Below are 19,703 nucleotides of genomic sequence, written 5' to 3'. Positions count from 1 at the left end.
CTCTGCACACACAAAAAAAGCTTGTGCTAATGAAAAACATTGGGGGAAGGGTGGATGGAATGCAGGAGGTGGAGCTGTATTTTTCCAATGAGTCATCTCCTAAGGCACAAAAGAGCTGCTGTTAGCAAGCAGCAGATCTTCAGTCATAACGAGTAGAGCTCTGCTGCTATAGATTGGCTTAGAATGTTTGTTATTTCCCCTGTGGTGCAAATTGCCAAGGTTATAGTGCATACACGTTGCTTACTTTGTGCCAAGACTCACTTGTGACAAGATCTTTTTTATTTTTTAGTCCATACTGCATGCATTAATGAATATTATCCTTTTTCCTGACTTATCTTCGTTTTTCATTAAAGTGTGTACTGTAAACAGAACATATCTGCAGTCAAATCCCGAAGAAACAGTTATAACATACAGATGACAACTATTTAGCACCCTCTATCTATTGTATTCCAACTAGTGTCATAGACATGGAAAAGGTCTCACTGAATGTGCTGCCCAAAGAACTTTATTACGGCTGACATCAGGATTTTCTATTTAATACCACATGTCCTCTATTAGTTTGACTTCATGAATGACAACAATGTTCATTTCTTTACTACTTGAATTAAAATAAGATAGGTACTGATGCATTTGGTTTTATGTATATCTCCTCCCCAGTATGAAGGTGTCATTGTTTTTTCTGTTTAAAACATCTATTTAGTTGTCAGAATTGGTTACAAAGTCACAGGGCCTTCTACTACAGCAGACATGTCATGATGAAGGGAAAAATGTGTACTGCAAGCAGAGCATGCATTCCAGGAAACCGTCACCAGTCCGTGTTTGTCCAAGCATCCCAACCTATTTGTCTGTGCCATTATGCCTCATCATGAAAAGAATAGCTATTTTAAGAAGTGATTCTTGGTTTCTATTTGTTATGATCCTCTGTCATTTAGTTAGTAATCCTAAAATCCTAAAGTGCCAAAGGAAGCAAAATAAGTCTTCTAACCAGCAATATTATGCTGCAGTTTACTTCCAGAAGTCATGCCTGCTTCCATGCATTGTTTACTGGTGCTAGATTCATTTAACTTCAGCTTTATCTTGCCATCATGTAACGCAGGTCTTGGATTCTTCTTCTGCCTGGAACACTGAATGTTCTTTTTTAATTGATTTTTGCAGCTGAAAGGTCATGCTTCACATCCTTTTTAGTCTGCATTGGGGCCCATAAAGGAGCAATGCTGCCTGCTGTTATTATCAACTCAAGTCCTGTTTTTTATCTGTGAAGGATTAGTTTTGTCTGTTGGTGCTGCTATGTGATGGGGGAGGTGCCTCACTGCACACATTTGCTGCAGTACTCTTAGTTGGCAAGCACAGAAAGCAGTACAAAGAGTTCAGACCATAGTAACTACACGATCAGTCGAACTGTACAGCTTTTACTTGATTTCTTTTCTTTTTGCTATTTGTTATCGCAGTTTATGTAGCAAAGAATTAGTGTGCCAATGTGTTTTGAATTTTCTTTTTGCTAGTATTCCCTAATAGCACATGTTGGCTTTTTTCTTTTTAAGCAAATTATTACACAGTAATTATATTTAATACATTTTTGGTGCTGGCGGTGTATCCAAAAGGGGAAGATTGCCACGCGGGCACTGTTTTATGAGGTAAGAGACAATTGTTTTGCCCTTACATTATGCATTTATCTATCAGTATGTATTGTGAGCTGCTAATGCTAACATTTGTTGGTGTTCAGTGAGGTTGTGAGGATAATTAATATACAGTAGCTGGGGGAGTGGCAAACAGTATCACTGAGCAGCGAACCTGCCAAAGGCGCCACCCACAGGGGACTTTTCTTTTTGGTAAACTGTACATTTGACAGCTAGTATTCATTCCTTTAGCATACAAATGCATTTAAAGTCCTTTTATAGGACTTTATAGGGTGTAATCTCAAAATTATACTGCTGCATGCTTGGATGTACATTGTGGGGGTGAGTCAGAGGTGGATGCAATAGAGTAGCTGAATCTGTATGCTAATGCCGCTTTTGAGACGGCTGTGGCAGAAATCTGACAATGTCCGTTCAAAGATGAACTATCGGCGGACCAATGGGTACACCTTCGGACAGTGTACCTGCCTATGGCAGGCGCAGAATGTCTGTGGGTACCTGGCCACTGGTGTCAGTGATACTGTGTCTTTAGACGCAGTGCCTGACACCAACACACCCCTGACTGTTAGGCCCGCCAGTCACCGCCCATAAAAGACCATCGAAATTGCATGGATCTCCTTGCAATTTCAATCTGCATCTTCCGGCGGGATCCATCGGACGCATGTGCAGTGTGTTTTAGATGCATGTCCAGAGGAAAAACATTGGGCGTTTGGACTCACCAGAATCACCACCTGTGTATTGTTTATTTTCTTTGGGTTTTTTTTCTTCAATTTTTTTTTTTCAAAGGAGGGGTCATCTATTCTTATAGTTAATTAATTTCATTACTATTTACTTGTAATCTACAGATGTTTTTTTTTCTGAACATTGGTGCCCTTATTAAAATTGTTTAACAATGTTTGTTTGATACTGAATTGTCTAAAGATTGGATAGGTTTAAAACCCTTTTTAAATTAAATTTACATTTTAATTCTATGTACAGTGATGTAAATACACGTAGCAAGTATTTACAGCACTGTACAGTTTTTGTTTATAATGTTTCATTACTTTTTGACAGCTGTTACAGCACACTCTACTAGATTGTACATTGGCAAGTCAATTGAAAGTTGTTGTTTTTTCTATAATTTTGATGAAGTGGTGATCATAGTCTACCCCATCTGTCACCCCTGTCTGTCTGCCCCTCCCCTTTAGAATGTAAGCTCTCACGAGCAGGACCCTCTTCCCTCATGAGCTTCTCCTTCCCTTACTCATACTATAATCTACTCCTAACCCCCCACAAGGGCACCTAACAATTGGTTGCTAACGCCCTGCTGCTTATCTGAGTGTAATGTTTGCTAATGCAGCAATGTTTATAAACCATGTCCTTGTCCTGAACAATGTCTTCTTCATTCATTTATTAAAGTACTTTGTAATGTGCTGCGGAACCCTTGTGGCACCATACAAATAAAGAATAATAATAATAGTCAGGGGCAGCTTAAGAGAGGAGGGGGCCCGTGTGCATTCCCCGTCCGGGGCCCCCTCCACGCACCCCAGCGGCCAGCAGCTGACTGACGCGGCTGGCCGTCCTCTGCAGCATCAGTAGACTCCAGGCAGCAGGGTGTGCTCAGAGTCTACAGTGCATGCACAGATAGCCTCCTCACTGCGCATGTGCAAAACATCTGAAAAATAGCAGCGGCGGCCATTTTACGGTGTCTTGTGCAGCGCTACCAACCAATCGGCTCCTAACTGTCATTTTTCAAACACATGACAGTTAGGAGCTGAGTGGCTGGTAGTTTATCACTTTCCATAGCTTAGTACATCTCCCCCAATGTACTTTTATCTAATATTGTACTAAGTTTAGATCAGTGTCTCACAGTGAATGGTTTTGATGTCACTGGTCTGTTATATCCTGATCATCTTTCTGTGCATCGCCTGGATTTTGAATTCAGCTGTTGGGTTACCATTTGTAATTAGTAGGTGGTTTCTCAGTCACTTCACATTATACCATCCACAAGGCATAAAAGGGGCACGTGGAGGGGTATGAAGGACATTGAAGGGGCACATTAGGGCCGATTAAATTCAGCGCAAGTGTAATAGCACCGGGAAGTTGGTTCCGGAGCTATTCAATTCCTCATGCTGTTTAGTCCGACAGTTGCCAGTTAAGTGTTTAGAACCGGCATTCTCCTGTGGAGGCTGTTGGCTCCTCGTTAAGCAAGATAACAGCCTTGCGGTCTGCACTTTAGTTGAATTTCTCCCCGCACCCTCAGGGAGCTCCAGGAGCTCCCTCCCGTCGCTGTCAACAGTGCTCCGAATTGAACCGCCCCCATGGAGAGTTAAATTATGATGGACACAGAAAAAGTTTGTCACAACTCTCGGATGGCAAATGGACGCAACCCGTAATTGGGGATTGGTGTGACCTATTTCTGAGGCGCGGAGTCTAATGTGCCGGCGGTGTTCACCAGGGACCCGCAAGAGGGTATGGGCTTGGCTGCGTCCGACACACAGGTTGCGGCCTTCAGAATAGGTTCCCCTATACAGGTGCTGGTGTACCCTGGATGGAGCAGAGAAGACTTTCAGTGTAGTGAACAGGCCGGATCAGAACCAAACGGACAACAAGGTACCAGGGAGCAAACATGTGCAGGTCGCAGAGGATAGCCAAGGTCAAACCAGATTACCAAACACAGTACCAGGGATTAGACAGAAGCAGGTAGAAACAAAGCCAGGGTCAGGAACAGACTTGCAGAGGCTGATTGCAGGAATCCTCTAATTAGTGCAGCTGGTGATTTCACTGAGTTGGATAATAGACTGCAACTGATGTTTGCTGAGTAACTTCACTGGAACAGCTTGTGATTCCTAAACTGGAATACAGCAGCACACAAATCAGGACACAGAAACTGTAGCTATTGAGCCAGATGGCAGTGATGGTATTCTACACAAAGGAGCCACAGAATAGAACTAACACTAGGAAGTAACTCTTTGCCCTGGCACCAGTGGGAGTTCTCACAGGGGATATGAATCTGCTGCAAGTCCCCAATAGGCTGCTGAGATCAGCTGAGGCAGGAGCACTCTCACTGGAAGAAAGCTATCAGCTGACATAGTGCATGATGGTGATGTCAGTGCATAGTTCTCGAACAAGGTCAGGCAGAAATCCTGACCTGCAGCAAATGGCTGTCACAAACTCACGGGCACATAGTGGATGCTACCCGTATTCAGGGAATTGGCTAGACCTATTCCTGAGGCGCGGGGTCTAATGTGCTGGCGGTTTTCACCAGGGACCCTCGCAAGAAGGTATGGACTTGGCTGCATCCGACACACAGGTTGCGGCCCTCAGGTTAGGTTTCCCTATACAGGTGCTGGCACTTGGTCGGTATACAGGAGACTTGAGCGTAGTCGACTTAGCCGGGTCAGAACCAAACGGACGAAGCGGTACCATGGAGCAGACGTAAACGGGTCACAGGGAATAGCTGAGGTCAGAACCAGATATCAACGTAGAACCAGGGGTCAGGCAGAATCAGAGTCACAAAACACGCCAATGGTCAGAACCAATTATCAGGATATGCACAGGAACGCTGGAGTATGGTAATTGAGCCTATACTCTGGCACTAGCCCCAATCAGCGCTTCCCTACTTTGGTGCCTGTCCCTATAAATGCTTTAACAGAGCGGCACGCGCGCTTCTAAGGAAGCCGTGGCCGCCTGCACACAGCCGCCGGGGGAGAAGAGGAGCAGCTGACAACGGGTGCCGGGGATCTCCCGCCCGCTGTCACACACCAGCCCGGACTCCAGCATCACCGGACCAGGTAGGAGCAACCTGGATTCGGCGGCGTTGTGACAATGGCAAGGCAAGTCACACAATGTGAGCAGAGTGTGACAAAGTGCTATTTTTCAGCAGGAACTCAGGGCCTAATTCAGACCGGCTCGCGAGCGCTGAGCGTTCGCAAGCGGGTCGATGGTGCCCTAATGCACATGCGCACGACGGAGGGAGACCAAATCTTTGGTGCGAGACCCAAGCTGTCGCTATGGGTCTCGCACCAAAGGGGGCGTGCTGTCGATGGTGAGTGACAGCACGCCCCCTTTGGTGGGCGTGCCGGGGCGTCCATGGGAACGCCTACCGTCTGGGTCCGGCCCCACTGACATCACTAGTGATGTCAGTGGGAGTGCTTTTGGCTCTGATAGAGCCAAAAGTACTCCTGGGCTTGCGGCAGCGAGACCCTACCGCAGGGTCTCGTCGCAAGCCCGATGGTCGTGATGGTCTTGACCATCGCGACCATCTTTTTGGCCGCTCGCATAAGCTGTGGGTGGTCACCCACAGCTATGCGAGCGGCCAGGAGGCCGCTCCATTTTTAGGTAGGAGAGCCCTGATTCAGAGCGGACGCTCTGGTCAGAGCGTCCGTCTCTGAATCAGGCCCTCAGTTCCTGACCCTCTCATTAACTGTGACGTAATGTCCTGGGCCAAAATGTATTTTTCATAAGGTGAGTTTTATTTTAAAGTCCCTTTTTAGTGCCTTCTTTTCTAAATTATGTATATATTTTTTTTCTATAGCTCCGCCCCCAGTTCCTGGACCTCTTTTTCCAGAAAAATAGCCCTGGAAGTAAGACTCCACATTTCTGTTCCTGGTAAAAGGTAGTGCTTAAGTGTAAAAAATACAATGTTTACAGACTGATCCTTTGCACCAAGGATTGGGCTGGTGCATGTGCACATTGATAATGGTGACTGCTATGAAACAAATTGTATAGACAGGCGAGATGTATACAACTTTGTGTACGGCTGAATGCATGCATTTAATTTAGCTTTATGAGCATGTATATTAGTGTTCAGCTTTGTTCACTATACATTTAATAGGGACTGTCACGGTACTGCGTTCCGACCCTCCAGATATGCCAATCTGAGAATCGCCGCCTGTGACTCACAGGTTACCTCAGCTTGTGTGGTTAACTAAACCTGGTAACTGTCACCAGCAGTAGAAAAGTGTAATGCTAAAGCATAAGGTGAGCTTCTGCTCTCACCTCCATACACAATTGGCTATACTTAGAAAAACAGGTAACATGAGCCATATGAGGCCTTTGGTCATAAAAACACAGATCCAGAACTAGAATTAATGTTTAATTCAAGAGGGATACGTTGAAGAAGCCGGCGGCCGCAATCCCGACCGCCAGCTTCCCGAATCCTCTATCCCGCCTAGGGTTAAATGACAGGCGTCTAAAATCTAGACGCCTGTCATTTTCCCGACACCAGGAGACAGGCGCCCGGCATCCCGATCGAAGGGATGCCGTGCGCCGCGAGCGGACAGCCGCAGGGGGGAGGGTTATGTTTAGGGCACCCGGGGGGGAATTAGGGTTAGGCACCGCCCCGGGGGACTTAGGTTTAGGCATCGGGGAAGGGGGGGTTAGGGTTAGGCACTTGGGGGGAAGTTAGGGTTAGGCACCCCTAAAGAGGGTTAGGGGGGTTGGTTAGGTTAGTTTATACTTACCTTAGGGACAACAGGATTTCCAGCGCTGTCAGGCTTCCACTGCCAGGCTCTGCTCTTTTGTCGGGCTACCGCAGCCGGGAATCGAACTGCCAGTCATGCGGCAGCCGGGATCCCATACCGAATGCATTCAAGAATATCTTTAAAGTTTATTTACAAAGAATATAATCATGTTAAAAGGAATCACACTGTTTACTTACAATTTCCAGACTAAAATAAAATAATAAATTGGTGAAACAAACTAATCAGTTGGATTGAATGGTTTTGGGATGAGGCCATCCCAATGACGAATTCTAGAACATCTGTATCAGCCTCACGCAGAATGAACAACAAACTAGGGCTGAATCACCTACTTATGCCTGCTTCCAGGCACTCCCCTCACCCCCTCTCTGGGTTGATTTTAACCCTTGACAACTCACAGTGGATTGCCAAGCTAGCTGAAGCCTCAGGGTCTGCCGGCCACTTGAGCGGGGGTTCTTTTATTATACCTTCAGCTCCTTATGTCCTGAAGCTGCCTGGGTCCGCATGGGGGGGTACTGAATACCTTGAACCCACCCCCCCCGACTGACCAATTTCCCACCGTACCAGCCACATTGGGGATGGAGTCAATACGGCAAAACCGACCCCATATCCCTGCGAATTGCGGCATTACAGCATGAGGGGGCAGGGCCTAATGATGTTATCTGCCCATCCCCATTAGCAACTTTCACCTGCATCAGCTGCTGCATCCAAAGTGTAAGTATGTGCTGTTTTACTGTGTATGTATGTGTTAGTGTAAGGTGTATATATGTGTAGTCTGTATATATGTGTTTGTGTGTAAATATGTGTGATTGTATATACAGTATAAGTTTTAGTCTGTGTATACTGTGTGTGTTAGAGTGTATATATGTGTACAGTATGTAAAATGTATGTGTTAATGTAATGTGTATATATGTGTTAGTGTTTGTATACTGTATATGTGTCAGAGTGTATATATGTGTATGTATGTGTTAATGTGTATATATGTGTTAGTTTTATTACCAGCATTGTGAAGCAGGGGGTGGGGCCAAAATGACACGATTCAGCATGAATTGCGTCACTGCCCCCCTCGCTGCGGGGATTTTCTTATAAACGCACTCGCGCGCGGGGGAGGGGGCCAGAGGGGTCGGCGGCTGCCGGGAGACCTGCCTGCCTTCCGGGGGGCCAGGAGCAGCACCTAATTTTCGGGAATCTCCTGGCCAAATCGGGAGGATAGGCAAGTATGGTATATGTTATATATAATATATACATGTGTGCTACATATATGTATATGTGTGTGCTTAATAAACACACACACACACACACACACATATAGAACCCTCCCCCCAGAAAATCCTGCGTTTGCCCCCAAAGTGCTGTCTGCATCCTGAGTGAAATGGGCGGTCCAGGCAGCCGGTGACACGATTTGCTCTGAATCGCATCATCATCGCCCTGTCCCCCCCGCTTTACAATGCTGGTAATCTTGCCATTGTATTGCAGGGCCACCATGATGCAATTGTGTCATCACGCACCGCAATCCTATGCCTACGCTTACCATACTCTCCCTTTAACCACTTGCCTGGCATGGTCGTTATTTTCTGACCACACCAGGCAGTTCATTATCTATCTGTTCTGGACGTAAAATTTCATCCAGTCAGATAAACATGAGGGCGGCTGCAGGAGAGAATCTTACCGCAGCTGCTGCTCTCAGAGGGACCTTCCGGTCCCTCTGCTTGCCAGCACCCTCTCCCCCTCTAAAATTAATACACTAGAACTAGGTGCAATCTCCTATAATGTACATAAAAATTAAAATAAAGCAGCCACCCAATGTGTACACATATATTCCAATAAAATGTATTGTAAAAATTACAAACATATATAACAAACTAACATTAAATCACTTAAGAGCATTAGAGAACATGTATACCAAAATCCCACTGAAGATTTCGTAGTGCCAAATGTAGCGACTGTCAAACAATATCAATCTTTATGCAGGAACCAATATTTAGTCACCTCTCCAAATGATACCATGAAAAAGTATAATTAGTTAGGATTAATATCCCATAAGGTAGATTAGTCAATGGCAATATAGGGTTAAAAATGTCCCATTATGTTAGCTTAGTCAGGAGCAACATAGGATTTATAATGTCCCAGTATGTAATCCCAGCTACTTCCCAAAAACTCTGGGGTATTGCTTGTCCAGTGTTTACCTTGTTCCAGCTGTGACTAATGCTCCAGGCAAATTGTCCGGTTACAGATGTAAAACCCCACAAGCTGTTTGCCTTGCTCAGGCTGCAATCACTTGACTCCGGGCGGTAATAATAAAGACACTTTCTCCTCCGGGTCAGTTTAGCAGCACAGCACGTACTCACTTAGATGGTGTGGGGGGAGTTAAGTTTGAATAAGATTCCAATAATAAATGTCCAGTTGAAGGTATGCGGTGGTAATAGCTATCCTTTACGCGTTTCTCCGTCTAAATACAATGACGGTTTCCTCAGAAGGTAAGCATTAACCATGCTCTTAGAAATGCTCTTAAATATCACTCCTACCCAATCATAATCAAGAATTGGTAATTATAAATAAAAAAAATAAAAATACTTTAAATGGGACACAGATAAACATTCTTGTCTATTAGTCCCAAGTAGACATCAATACATATTCAATAGTCTCAAGATCCATATAGCATACATCTAATAGTTCAATAAAATAAAAAAATATATATATACACACAATGAGAAGTGTAACCAATCAAAATTCCAGCAATAATTATTAAATCCAAATATATCTAAAACGTATGACTCCTAAGCATATACTGTATAGCACAGCTAGAAGAGTGCTAACCTACCAACCAGATGGTTACTGGATCGATTCCTGGCAGGGTAGATTAGATTTTATTCATTTTTAAAAAATATATATATAATCTTCAACTATAATTAAATAATATATTACTCTCAAGTTATGAGAGCATAAGGAAAAACAAAAAAAATAATAACTATAATAAGGAAAAATGCCGCTTAAAAACACATGATCCCAAATTACAACCTTTTGTTTGCAATAGTGTATTCTATCCATAGACACATATAAGCAGATCTCTATGCACAACAATTAATTAAAAACCTCATAACAATAATTTAAAGAGAAGACACAAGAAGAACATACTAATATCAATTATAATGATAACACAAAATTGATATTAAATTATTGTTAAATATTACTAACAATGTTCCCTGCAGTATTAAAAACCCAACTGAAGCTGTATAGGAACTAACCCCCGTTATGTAAATTAAGGGTAAAGTAACCCCCTATTAGACTTGACCTACTCTCAAAAGGGGTATCAAACATATCATTCTAAAACATTACTAATAACATTGAAGAACTTACTCTCCCAATCTCATATAAACCTGAACAAGAGAGAACAAATACTTTTGGGATATTCACTGTATATTGTTCATCTCTTAAGTTTTCATTAAGACCCTTAGGAATTAGGGTCCCCAGGGTAAAAATCCAATACGCTTCTCTGGTACACAGATGATCAAATCTATCACCTCCTCTAGCCGTTGGAACAACACTCTCTATACCCTGCAGTGATAGAACCTTGACATCACCCCATGTTCAGAGGCCACATGATGGGTCACACTATGTAGGGGGTTACTTTTAAGGATGTTTCTTCTGTGTTTTAAAAATCTTGTGTTTAAACTTCGAGTTGTCCTCCCTACATATTGTATCCCGCAAACACAGGTGATGAGGTAAATTACATATATTGATTGACAATTGATAAAATTCATAATTGGGTCTCCCCCCTCTGTCTGCTGTTCTGCCGATCACTGCTGATCGGTCAGCACAGCAGGACCCCCTACCCAGCGCCTGCAGAACTGAGCAGCTGCTGGGGAAAAGTAAGTTAACCTCCCCCCTGACATACCTGGTTCCTGTATCCGGTCTCAAATTGAATGTCATGATGGTCGCAATGTTTCCAATGTTCTGATAGTGGTTCCGATGCTTTGTTATTTGAAAAACTGATGGGTTTTTTTTACAAATCTTAAAATTTTAATTTTTTTTTTATAAAAACCATTTTGGGTAAGTTAAAATGGATGTTCCTCAGCTAATTCACTCATAAAAAAACGACAATTTTGGAGCGGTTTTGGGAGAAAAAAAATCGTCAGTTAAGTGGTTAAACTGAGACACCCATGAATTAAACAGGTTCTGTGGCTGAGTACAACCAGGTGAAATGCAGGCTTGGAGTCAGCCATCCACAGAACCTGTTTAATTCACGTTTGTCCTGATTTAAAGAGCCTACCTCATACTTGCCGACTATGGGCCTGATTCAGACCCACTCGCGAGCGGCTGTCCGCTCGCAAGTGGGTCGATGTTATGGACTGAGCATGCACACGACGGAGGGAGCTCCGTCGTGCGCATGCGCCAGACGCGACGAGCGAAGGAAGTCCTTCGCTCGTTGTGTCCGATCAAAGGGGGCGTGCTGTCAATGTTGTTTGACAGCACGCCCCCTTTGGTGGGCGTGCCTCCCTGACGGGGGCGTTCCCACGGGAACGCCTCCCGTCAGAAGCCGGCCCACTGACATCACTAGTGATGTCAGTGGGAGTGATTTTGGCTCTGATAGAGCCAAAATCACTCCGGAGCTTGCGGTTGAAAACCTCAACCGCAGGCTCCGGCTCGCAATTTCGATGGTCGCGATGGTCTCGACCATCGCGGCCATCACAAAGCACGCTCGTATAGCCTGTGGGTGGTGACCCACAGCTATATGAGCGTCCAGGAGGACGCTCCATGAAAATGGAGCCCGGCCCTCATTCAGAGCGTGCGCTCTGCTCAGAGCGTACGGCTCTGAATGAGGGCCTATTAGCTCTAAATGCATATTGTATGTACAAGCTTTTAATCTGGGTTATACTAGACCAGGCATGTCAAACATGCAGCCCGAATAAACATGTTAGGAGGCCCGATAGTGTGGCCCACATATATATATATGTGTGTGTATGTATGTGTGTATATATATATATATATATGCGGCCCACACCCCTGCCACAATCGGAGCTCAGCTCCGAACGGGCAGTGTTTACTTTATTTAAAGCTGGTAACGCTGGTCCCAGAAGCGATCAGAAGCCTCTGATCTCTTCAGAGGTCAGCGTTCCCAGTGATGCAGCGCTATGAGAGGAGCCTGCGCCCGTCGCTCTGGATCTAATTAGATCCAGTCAGCGGCAGCGTCTACGCGGGACGGTGGGAGTGTAGATGGCGTGGACTGGAGCGGTGCCCAGCGGCCATCGTGAAAAAAGGTAAGTACTGTACAGGTGAGTGGGGCCTGTTCTATACTGGGAGGGGTCACAGCATAAGGGGCACTACTAAGGGCATTACCAGGGGCACTACAAGGGACATTACTGGGGGCTCTGCATAAGGGGCTGAGGGCCTGATTCAGAGACGGACGCTATTTGCGCTCGCTCAGAAAAAGGGGCCGGATATTTTAATAGAGTGCTCGCTCTTTGCGGTCTGTTGATGCCTCTATGTCTGAGCCAGCGAACGAAAAATGCGCTCACTATTTTGTAAAGACGCCCCCTGGCCGTTCGCATCATACGTCATCTCCACTATTTATTAGATTAATCGAGTACATCGAAAGGCGTCTGAACTGCTCGCAGTGCTTGTGGTTGGAGTTTCCTACCGCAATCATGCGAACAGTTCAGGCTAAGAGACAACCAAGAGACGTGGCCGATGACGCTGCTTTGTTAATTATGCACACCCTTAAAACGCCCGTTTTGACCATTTGGCACGCCTGCGTTCGGATTTCCACTCCCCGTTTTCAAGCACCTTCCCCTGTTACCACCCACAAACGCATCATCCTGTCACTCAAATTAGCAGGCACTCGTATTTTGCGAACACACGATTTCCGACCGCACTGACTGGTTGGCGCATGCGCATTACAACCCATACGCATGCGCAGATGTGCAAACATCGCTCGGAGTGAACGAGCGGCCGCTCACGAGCGGCTCTGAATCAGGCTCTGAGTCCCGACACTGCCCGAGGTTGTACACACTAGACATCGTCTAGTGTGTACCCCGCATTTCTGTTTATTCAATCATAAGTGTACATTTCTGTTGGTTTGGCAGAGTTCCCAGATTTGGAGGGGTATTCAATATGGGAGCGAAAAGTCCGTGCTGGACTTTTCGTTCCACATCAGATATTTTTCAGGAATAAAGTATCGGGTGCGCACTCGCTTTATCTCCGTATTCAATATCAAATCTACGAAAACGGGACCTGACTAAGTGGGATTTGCGATAAACTACGAAATTTTCCTTGAAAAAATTGTAGGACCCCCCTAAAGTTGTAAAAACATGGGGGATCACTATGGGTACCCCCGTTTTAGCCTGCAAATGAAAGTCGGGGATTTAAATAGCCGCAGCAGGTGTTTTTTTACCGACATTGAAGAAGTGTTGCAGAAGAGCACTTAGGTTTTTTTTTTCGTTTTTTTTAAGTGGTCCCATCAAATTTGGGGTACATGAAAATGGGTACTAGCATATTTTTATGTCCCTAAAGTAAGTTTTTTAAAATTCTGCAACTATGCACCTGCCGCTAATAGCCTATTCTAGAATACACCTGCCGCTTACTTGCAGAATAGCCCTGAACCTATTTCCCTATTTTTAAACACTTTTTTTCCCATTTTTTTTTTTTCACCCCAATTTTTAAATAAATTTTTTGGGGTGTCCCTATTTTTTTTTGACACAGTTCTTTTTAAAAAGTCATTCCCAGGGGTGTAGGGTATTTTTTTTAAGCCTGCACCCCTAAACCCCAATTCTGCACTTTTTTTCGCCACCTATTCAGTGGTGAAGAGTTATCCCCGTTTTTTTTCAAAGACTTTTCGAACCTGCGAAAAGTCTTTGAAATTGAATACAGTGTAAAACTAAAACCTTCGATAATGACGTCATAGGTGCAATATTAACGCAAAAACTGAGTTTTCACTCCATATTGCATTCCCCTGTTGATCTGAAGTTTTACTCTGGGAGATAAGCCATACCAAATTACAAGGTGCACACACTAATGAGATGAGCTACATGGGAACCAAATGTGTGCTCTGAAGTTACATGACCCAATATCACGGCGTGTATGGCACAAATATGACTGTGGTGTCAGATATTAACCTGAATATTTTTATACATATGATTGTGGTTTAAAGGTATCTGCAGATGGCCACTATCCAGCCGTACTGACAGAACCAGTCATATTGGAAATAAATAACCTGGTTGTGAGCTGCAGAATGTACAGTATTGTATTTTGTCCATCTACACGTGTGGCCAAGTTGGCAATTGATTCAGCCATTTGGCTCCAGGCCTTTGGGTGTTAAGTTTTATTTTTAAGTGTTTGTTTACTTCATTAGTTCAGAGTTTTCCAAAGTCTGTCATTACAGTCCAGGTTTTAAGGACATCCATGCTTGAGTACGGGTGACTTAATTAGTACCTCAGTCAATTTGATTTAACCATCTGGACTTAAGCATGGATATCCTTAAAACCTGGACAGTAATAGCAGAGTTTGGGAAACTCTACATTAGTCAAAATAAGAGGTTGTGCAAAAAAAATTCTTAATTTCAAATTTTGAACATGTATATTCTTTGCTTTTTTCCTTAATACTGTCTTTTTAAATTTGCTTCTGCTTTGTGCTACAGAATTTACCATAATAAAATAATAATTGTTCCTGCTGAATCTACCTCCCATTTATAAATACTGTAGGTGTTTTGTACATGTTCTGACTAAAGTCCACCTAGGTAATATCTTGTTATACCACACTTTTCCTGCATGGATAGGATTCTCTATTCTGTAAACTGCACCTATTTTGTGTTTTTTGGTTCCTCCTTTTATTTAAAACCTTATTTAAATGTTGATTTGTGGCTAATCCATAGTTTGTGCTGTCAGACTTAGCTGTATTATATACGTAAATGGGAATGACCGCAGATGCTTTCCAAATAGAAATGTACTATCACTTATAACTTCCTGTCTTTGCTGTGACCTTGATATAAACCTTGTTAGTTTGAAGCTGCAGATATGCATCCCTGTGCATGCAGTTAGAGCTGATGCAGGAACAGCACTGCAAGGGTGTTTTTACATCCTGATCTCTGCACACACAAAAAAAGCTTGTGCTAATGAAAAACATTGGGGGAAGGGTGGATGGAATGCAGGAGGTGGAGCTGTATTTTTCCAATGAGTCATCTCCTAAGGCACAAAAGAGCTGCTGTTAGCAAGCAGCAGATCTTCAGTCATAACGAGTAGAGCTCTGCTGCTATAGATTGGCTTAGAATGTTTGTTATTTCCCCTGTGGTGCAAATTGCCAAGGTTATAGTGCATACACGTTGCTTACTTTGTGCCAAGACTCACTTGTGACAAGATCTTTTTTATTTTTTAGTCCATACTGCATGCATTAATGAATATTATCCTTTTTCCTGACTTATCTTCGTTTTTCATTAAAGTGTGTACTGTAAACAGAACATATCTGCAGTCAAATCCCGAAGAAACAGTTATAACATACAGATGACAACTATTTAGCACCCTCTATCTATTGTATTCCAACTAGTGTCATAGACATGGAAAAGGTCTCACTGAATGTGCTGCCCAAAGAACTTTATTACGGCTGACATCAGGATTTTCTATTTAATACCACATGTCCTCTATTAGTTTGACTTCATGAATGACAACAATGTTCATTTCTTTACTACTTGAATTAAAATAAGATAGGTACTGATGCATTTGGTTTTATGTATATCTCCTCCCCAGTATGAAGGTGTCATTGTTTTTTCTGTTTAAAACATCTATTTAGTTGTCAGAATTGGTTACAAAGTCACAGGGCCTTCTACTACAGCAGACATGTCATGATGAAGGGAAAAATGTGTACTGCAAGCAGAGCATGCATTCCAGGAAACCGTCACCAGTCCGTGTTTGTCCAAGCATCCCAACCTATTTGTCTGTGCCATTATGCCTCATCATGAAAAGAATAGCTATTTTAAGAAGTGATTCTTGGTTTCTATTTGTTATGATCCTCTGTCATTTAGTTAGTAATCCTAAAATCCTAAAGTGCCAAAGGAAGCAAAATAAGTCTTCTAACCAGCAATATTATGCTGCAGTTTACTTCCAGAAGTCATGCCTGCTTCCATGCATTGTTTACTGGTGCTAGATTCATTTAACTTCAGCTTTATCTTGCCATCATGTAACGCAGGTCTTGGATTCTTCTTCTGCCTGGAACACTGAATGTTCTTTTTTAATTGATTTTTGCAGCTGAAAGGTCATGCTTCACATCCTTTTTAGTCTGCATTGGGGCCCATAAAGGAGCAATGCTGCCTGCTGTTATTATCTACTCAAGTCCTGTTTTTTATCTGTGAAGGATTAGTTTTGTCTGTTGGTGCTGCTATGTGATGGGGGAGGTGCCTCACTGCACACATTTGCTGCAGTACTCTTAGTTGGCAAGCACAGAAAGCAGTACAAAGAGTTCAGACCATAGTAACTACACGATCAGTCGAACTGTACAGCTTTTACTTGATTTCTTTTCTTTTTGCTATTTGTTATCGCAGTTTATGTAGCAAAGAATTAGTGTGCCAATGTGTTTTGAATTCTCTTTTTGCTAGTATTCCCTAATAGCACATGTTGGCTTTTTTTCTTTTTAAGCAAATTATTACACAGTAATTATATTTAATACATTTTTGGTGCTGGCGGTGTATCCAAAAGGGGAAGATTGCCACGGGGGCACTGTTTTATGAGGTAAGAGACAATTGTTTTGCCCTTACATTATGCATTTATCTATCAGTATGTATTGTGAGCTGCTAATGCTAACATTTGTTGGTGTTCAGTGAGGTTGTGAGGATAATTAATATACAGTAGCTGGGGGAGTGGCAAACAGTATCACTGAGCAGCGAACCTGCCAAAGGCACCACCCACAGGGGACTTTTCTTTTTGGTAAACTGTACATTTGACAGCTAGTATTCATTCCTTTAGCATACAAATGCATTTAAAGTCCTTTTATAGGACTTTATAGGGTGTAATCTCAAAGTTATACTGCTGCATGCTTGGATGTACATTGTGGGGGTGAGTCAGAGGTGGATGCAATAGAGAAGCTGAATCTGTATGCTAATGCCGCTTTTGAGACGGCCGTGGCAGAAATCTGACAATGTCCGTTCAAAGATGAACTATCGGCGGACCAATGGGTACACTATCGGACAGTGTACCTGCCTATGGCAGGCGCAGAATGTCTGTGGGTACCTGGGCGACACCAACATACCCCTGACTGTTAGGCCCGCCAGTCACCGCCCATAAAAGACCATCGAAATTGCATGGATCTCCTTGCAATTTCAATCTGCATCTTCCGGCGGGATCCATCGGACGCATGTGCAGTGTGTTTTAGATGCATGTCCAGAGGAAAAACATTGGGCATTTGGACTCACCAGAGTCACCACCTGTGTATTGTTTATTTTCTTTGGGTTTTTTTCCTCCAATTTTTTTTTTCAAGGGAGGGGTCATCTATTCTTATAGTTAATTAATTTCATTACTATTTACTTGTAATCTACAGGTGTTTTTTTTTCTGAACATTGGTACCCTTATTAAAATTGTTTAACAATGTTTGTTTGATACTGAATTGTCTAAAGATTGGATAGGTATAAAACCCTTTTTAAATTAAAATTAAATTTTAATTCTATGTACAGTGATGTAAATACATGTAGCAAGTATTTACAGCACTGTACAGTTTTTGTTTATAATGTTTCATTACTTTTTGACAGCTGTTACAGCACACTCTACTAGATTGTACATTGGCAAGTCAATTGAAAGTGGTGATCATAGTCTACCCCATCTGTCACCCCTGTCTGTCTGCCCCTCCCCTTTAAAATGTAAGCTCTCACGAGCAGGACCCTCTTCCCTCATGAGCTTCTCCTTCCCTTACTCATACTATAATCTACTCCTAACCCCCCCACAAGGGCACCTAACAATTGGTTGCTAACGCCCTGCTGCTTATCTGAGTGTAATGTTCGCTAATGCAGCAATGTTTATAAACCATGTCCTTGTCCTGAACAATGTTTTCTTGTTCGTTCATTTATTAAAGTACTTTGTAATGCGCCCCGCGGAACCCTTGTGGCGCCATACATATAGAGGATGATAATAATAATAATAGTCAGGGGCTGCTTAAGAGAGGAGGGGGCCCGTGTGCATTCCCCATCCAGGGCCCCCTCCACGCTCCCCAGCGGCCAGCAGCTGACTGACTGATGCGGCTGGCCGTCCTCTGCAGCATCAGTAGACTCTTGGCAGCAGGGTGTGCCCAGAGTCTACAGTGCATGCACAGATAGCCTCCTCACTGCGCATGCGCAAAACATCTGAAAAATAGCAACGGGTGGCCATTTTCCGGTGTCCTGTGCAGCGCTGAGACACCCGACACAGGTCTTTGGAGAGGTAAAATTCAGATAATATGGGTGCAGGGTGTGCAGTGCTGGACTCGGGGGCCCGTGTGCACCGCACACCCTGCACACATTATAAATACGCCCCTGATAATAGTGTGATCTATAGTTGATGCTCTGAAAAACTATTTTTTGTAGTTTCCATAAAATAACAGCCACTGTACCTGTGCATCTTTGTAAATTGGTGATGTATGTACATTTTTATATATACATACACAAGACTTCTACTTTAACCACTTGTTTATATGAAGGATTATAAAAAGCAGATATACATTTTTATAATCTTACAGTTTCTGTCCTCAAATGTACAGGGGTAATATTCTCTGATAATGTTTTTGTACAGTTAAAAAATTGTTTTAATTGTTTGCATCAGAGCTTGCAAATTTTATAAAAGATGACTTATCCCCAGGAGCAGGCTGGCGGGGGGGCAGGATGGCGTCTTCCAGTGGGCCAGTACAATGTTAACGTTCGGGGCTGCAGGCGCGCTCGGCTTGCACAGAGATTGCATAAAGGAGACACGCAGAGTGTGCTCCTGGCTGCGCTGATGGTGCTTTGTATTTATTGTTATATGTAATTGAGATCCACACTCATGCTAAGTGTGGCCCCAGATTTGGAGTTTCAGGGGCGGAGTGGTCCGGGTCACAGCAGACCCCTGATCTACAAAGCTGCAGTCTGGGATTATTGGGGCCAACCCTTTTTAGCCAGTACTGTGCTTTACAGTAGCCGGCCCCTCTACTGGGACAAGTCACTAGTGAGCAGAGCTTCATTACAGACTGGCCACTCCTCATGTGTATCCCATCCTTCTCCCTTCTCTATCTTACTCTCCTCCAAATGCCTTTGCTCAGGGCCAGATTAACAATGGCGAAGTTAGAGTTACAGCTCCAGACCTCCAAATAAAATAGGCCCATCGCCATACCAGCATGATGATGACCATATAGTGTGTGTGTCCTCTCCTCTGCCCTGCTTCATCCCATATGCCAGCCCCCTATGCCATGCTCCGCCCATCCTAAACACCCCCTCGCTTTCATACTTGCCAAGTTTTGGATCATCTCCTAGGTCTCGAAGGTGGGAGCCACAGCTCCCATGGCACACATATTCAGGAAATTATTTACATAGCCTGTAGTCGCATCTGGAGCATCTTTAAAGTAGTAATTGTGCACCACAATTTTTCTGTTAGTGTAACTTCTAAAATATTTATTGAAAACAGTTAGA

At 43.6% G+C, this 19,703-nt stretch overlaps 1 protein-coding gene across 2 annotated transcripts in view; it reads left to right on the top strand.

Annotated features, from left to right (window-relative positions):
• Window positions 1–1,300: 1,300 nt before the first annotated feature.
• Window positions 1,301–19,703, top strand: part of LOC148532273 (activating transcription factor 7-interacting protein 1-like) — a 178,510-nt gene continuing 160,107 nt past the window's right edge. Inside the window, exon 1 of one of the 2 annotated variants that reach the window (XM_088468040.1) lies at window positions 1,301–1,634. In XM_088468040.1, the coding sequence (XP_088324166.1) occupies window positions 1,630–1,634 (5 nt within the window). In that variant the 5' untranslated portion in view covers window positions 1,301–1,629. Of the gene's footprint in view, window positions 1,635–16,335; window positions 16,810–19,703 lie in introns of those variants that run through there. The other variant, XM_088468039.1, reaches the window with a different exon arrangement.

This window comes from Taudactylus pleione, unplaced genomic scaffold (assembly GCF_031769625.1).
Source record: "Taudactylus pleione unplaced genomic scaffold, aTauple2 ptg000080l, whole genome shotgun sequence".
Taxonomy (NCBI): domain Eukaryota; kingdom Metazoa; phylum Chordata; class Amphibia; order Anura; family Myobatrachidae; genus Taudactylus; species Taudactylus pleione.
The sequence above is the reverse complement of the archived record's forward strand: the minus strand, read 5'-3'. Positions and strand labels throughout refer to the sequence as shown.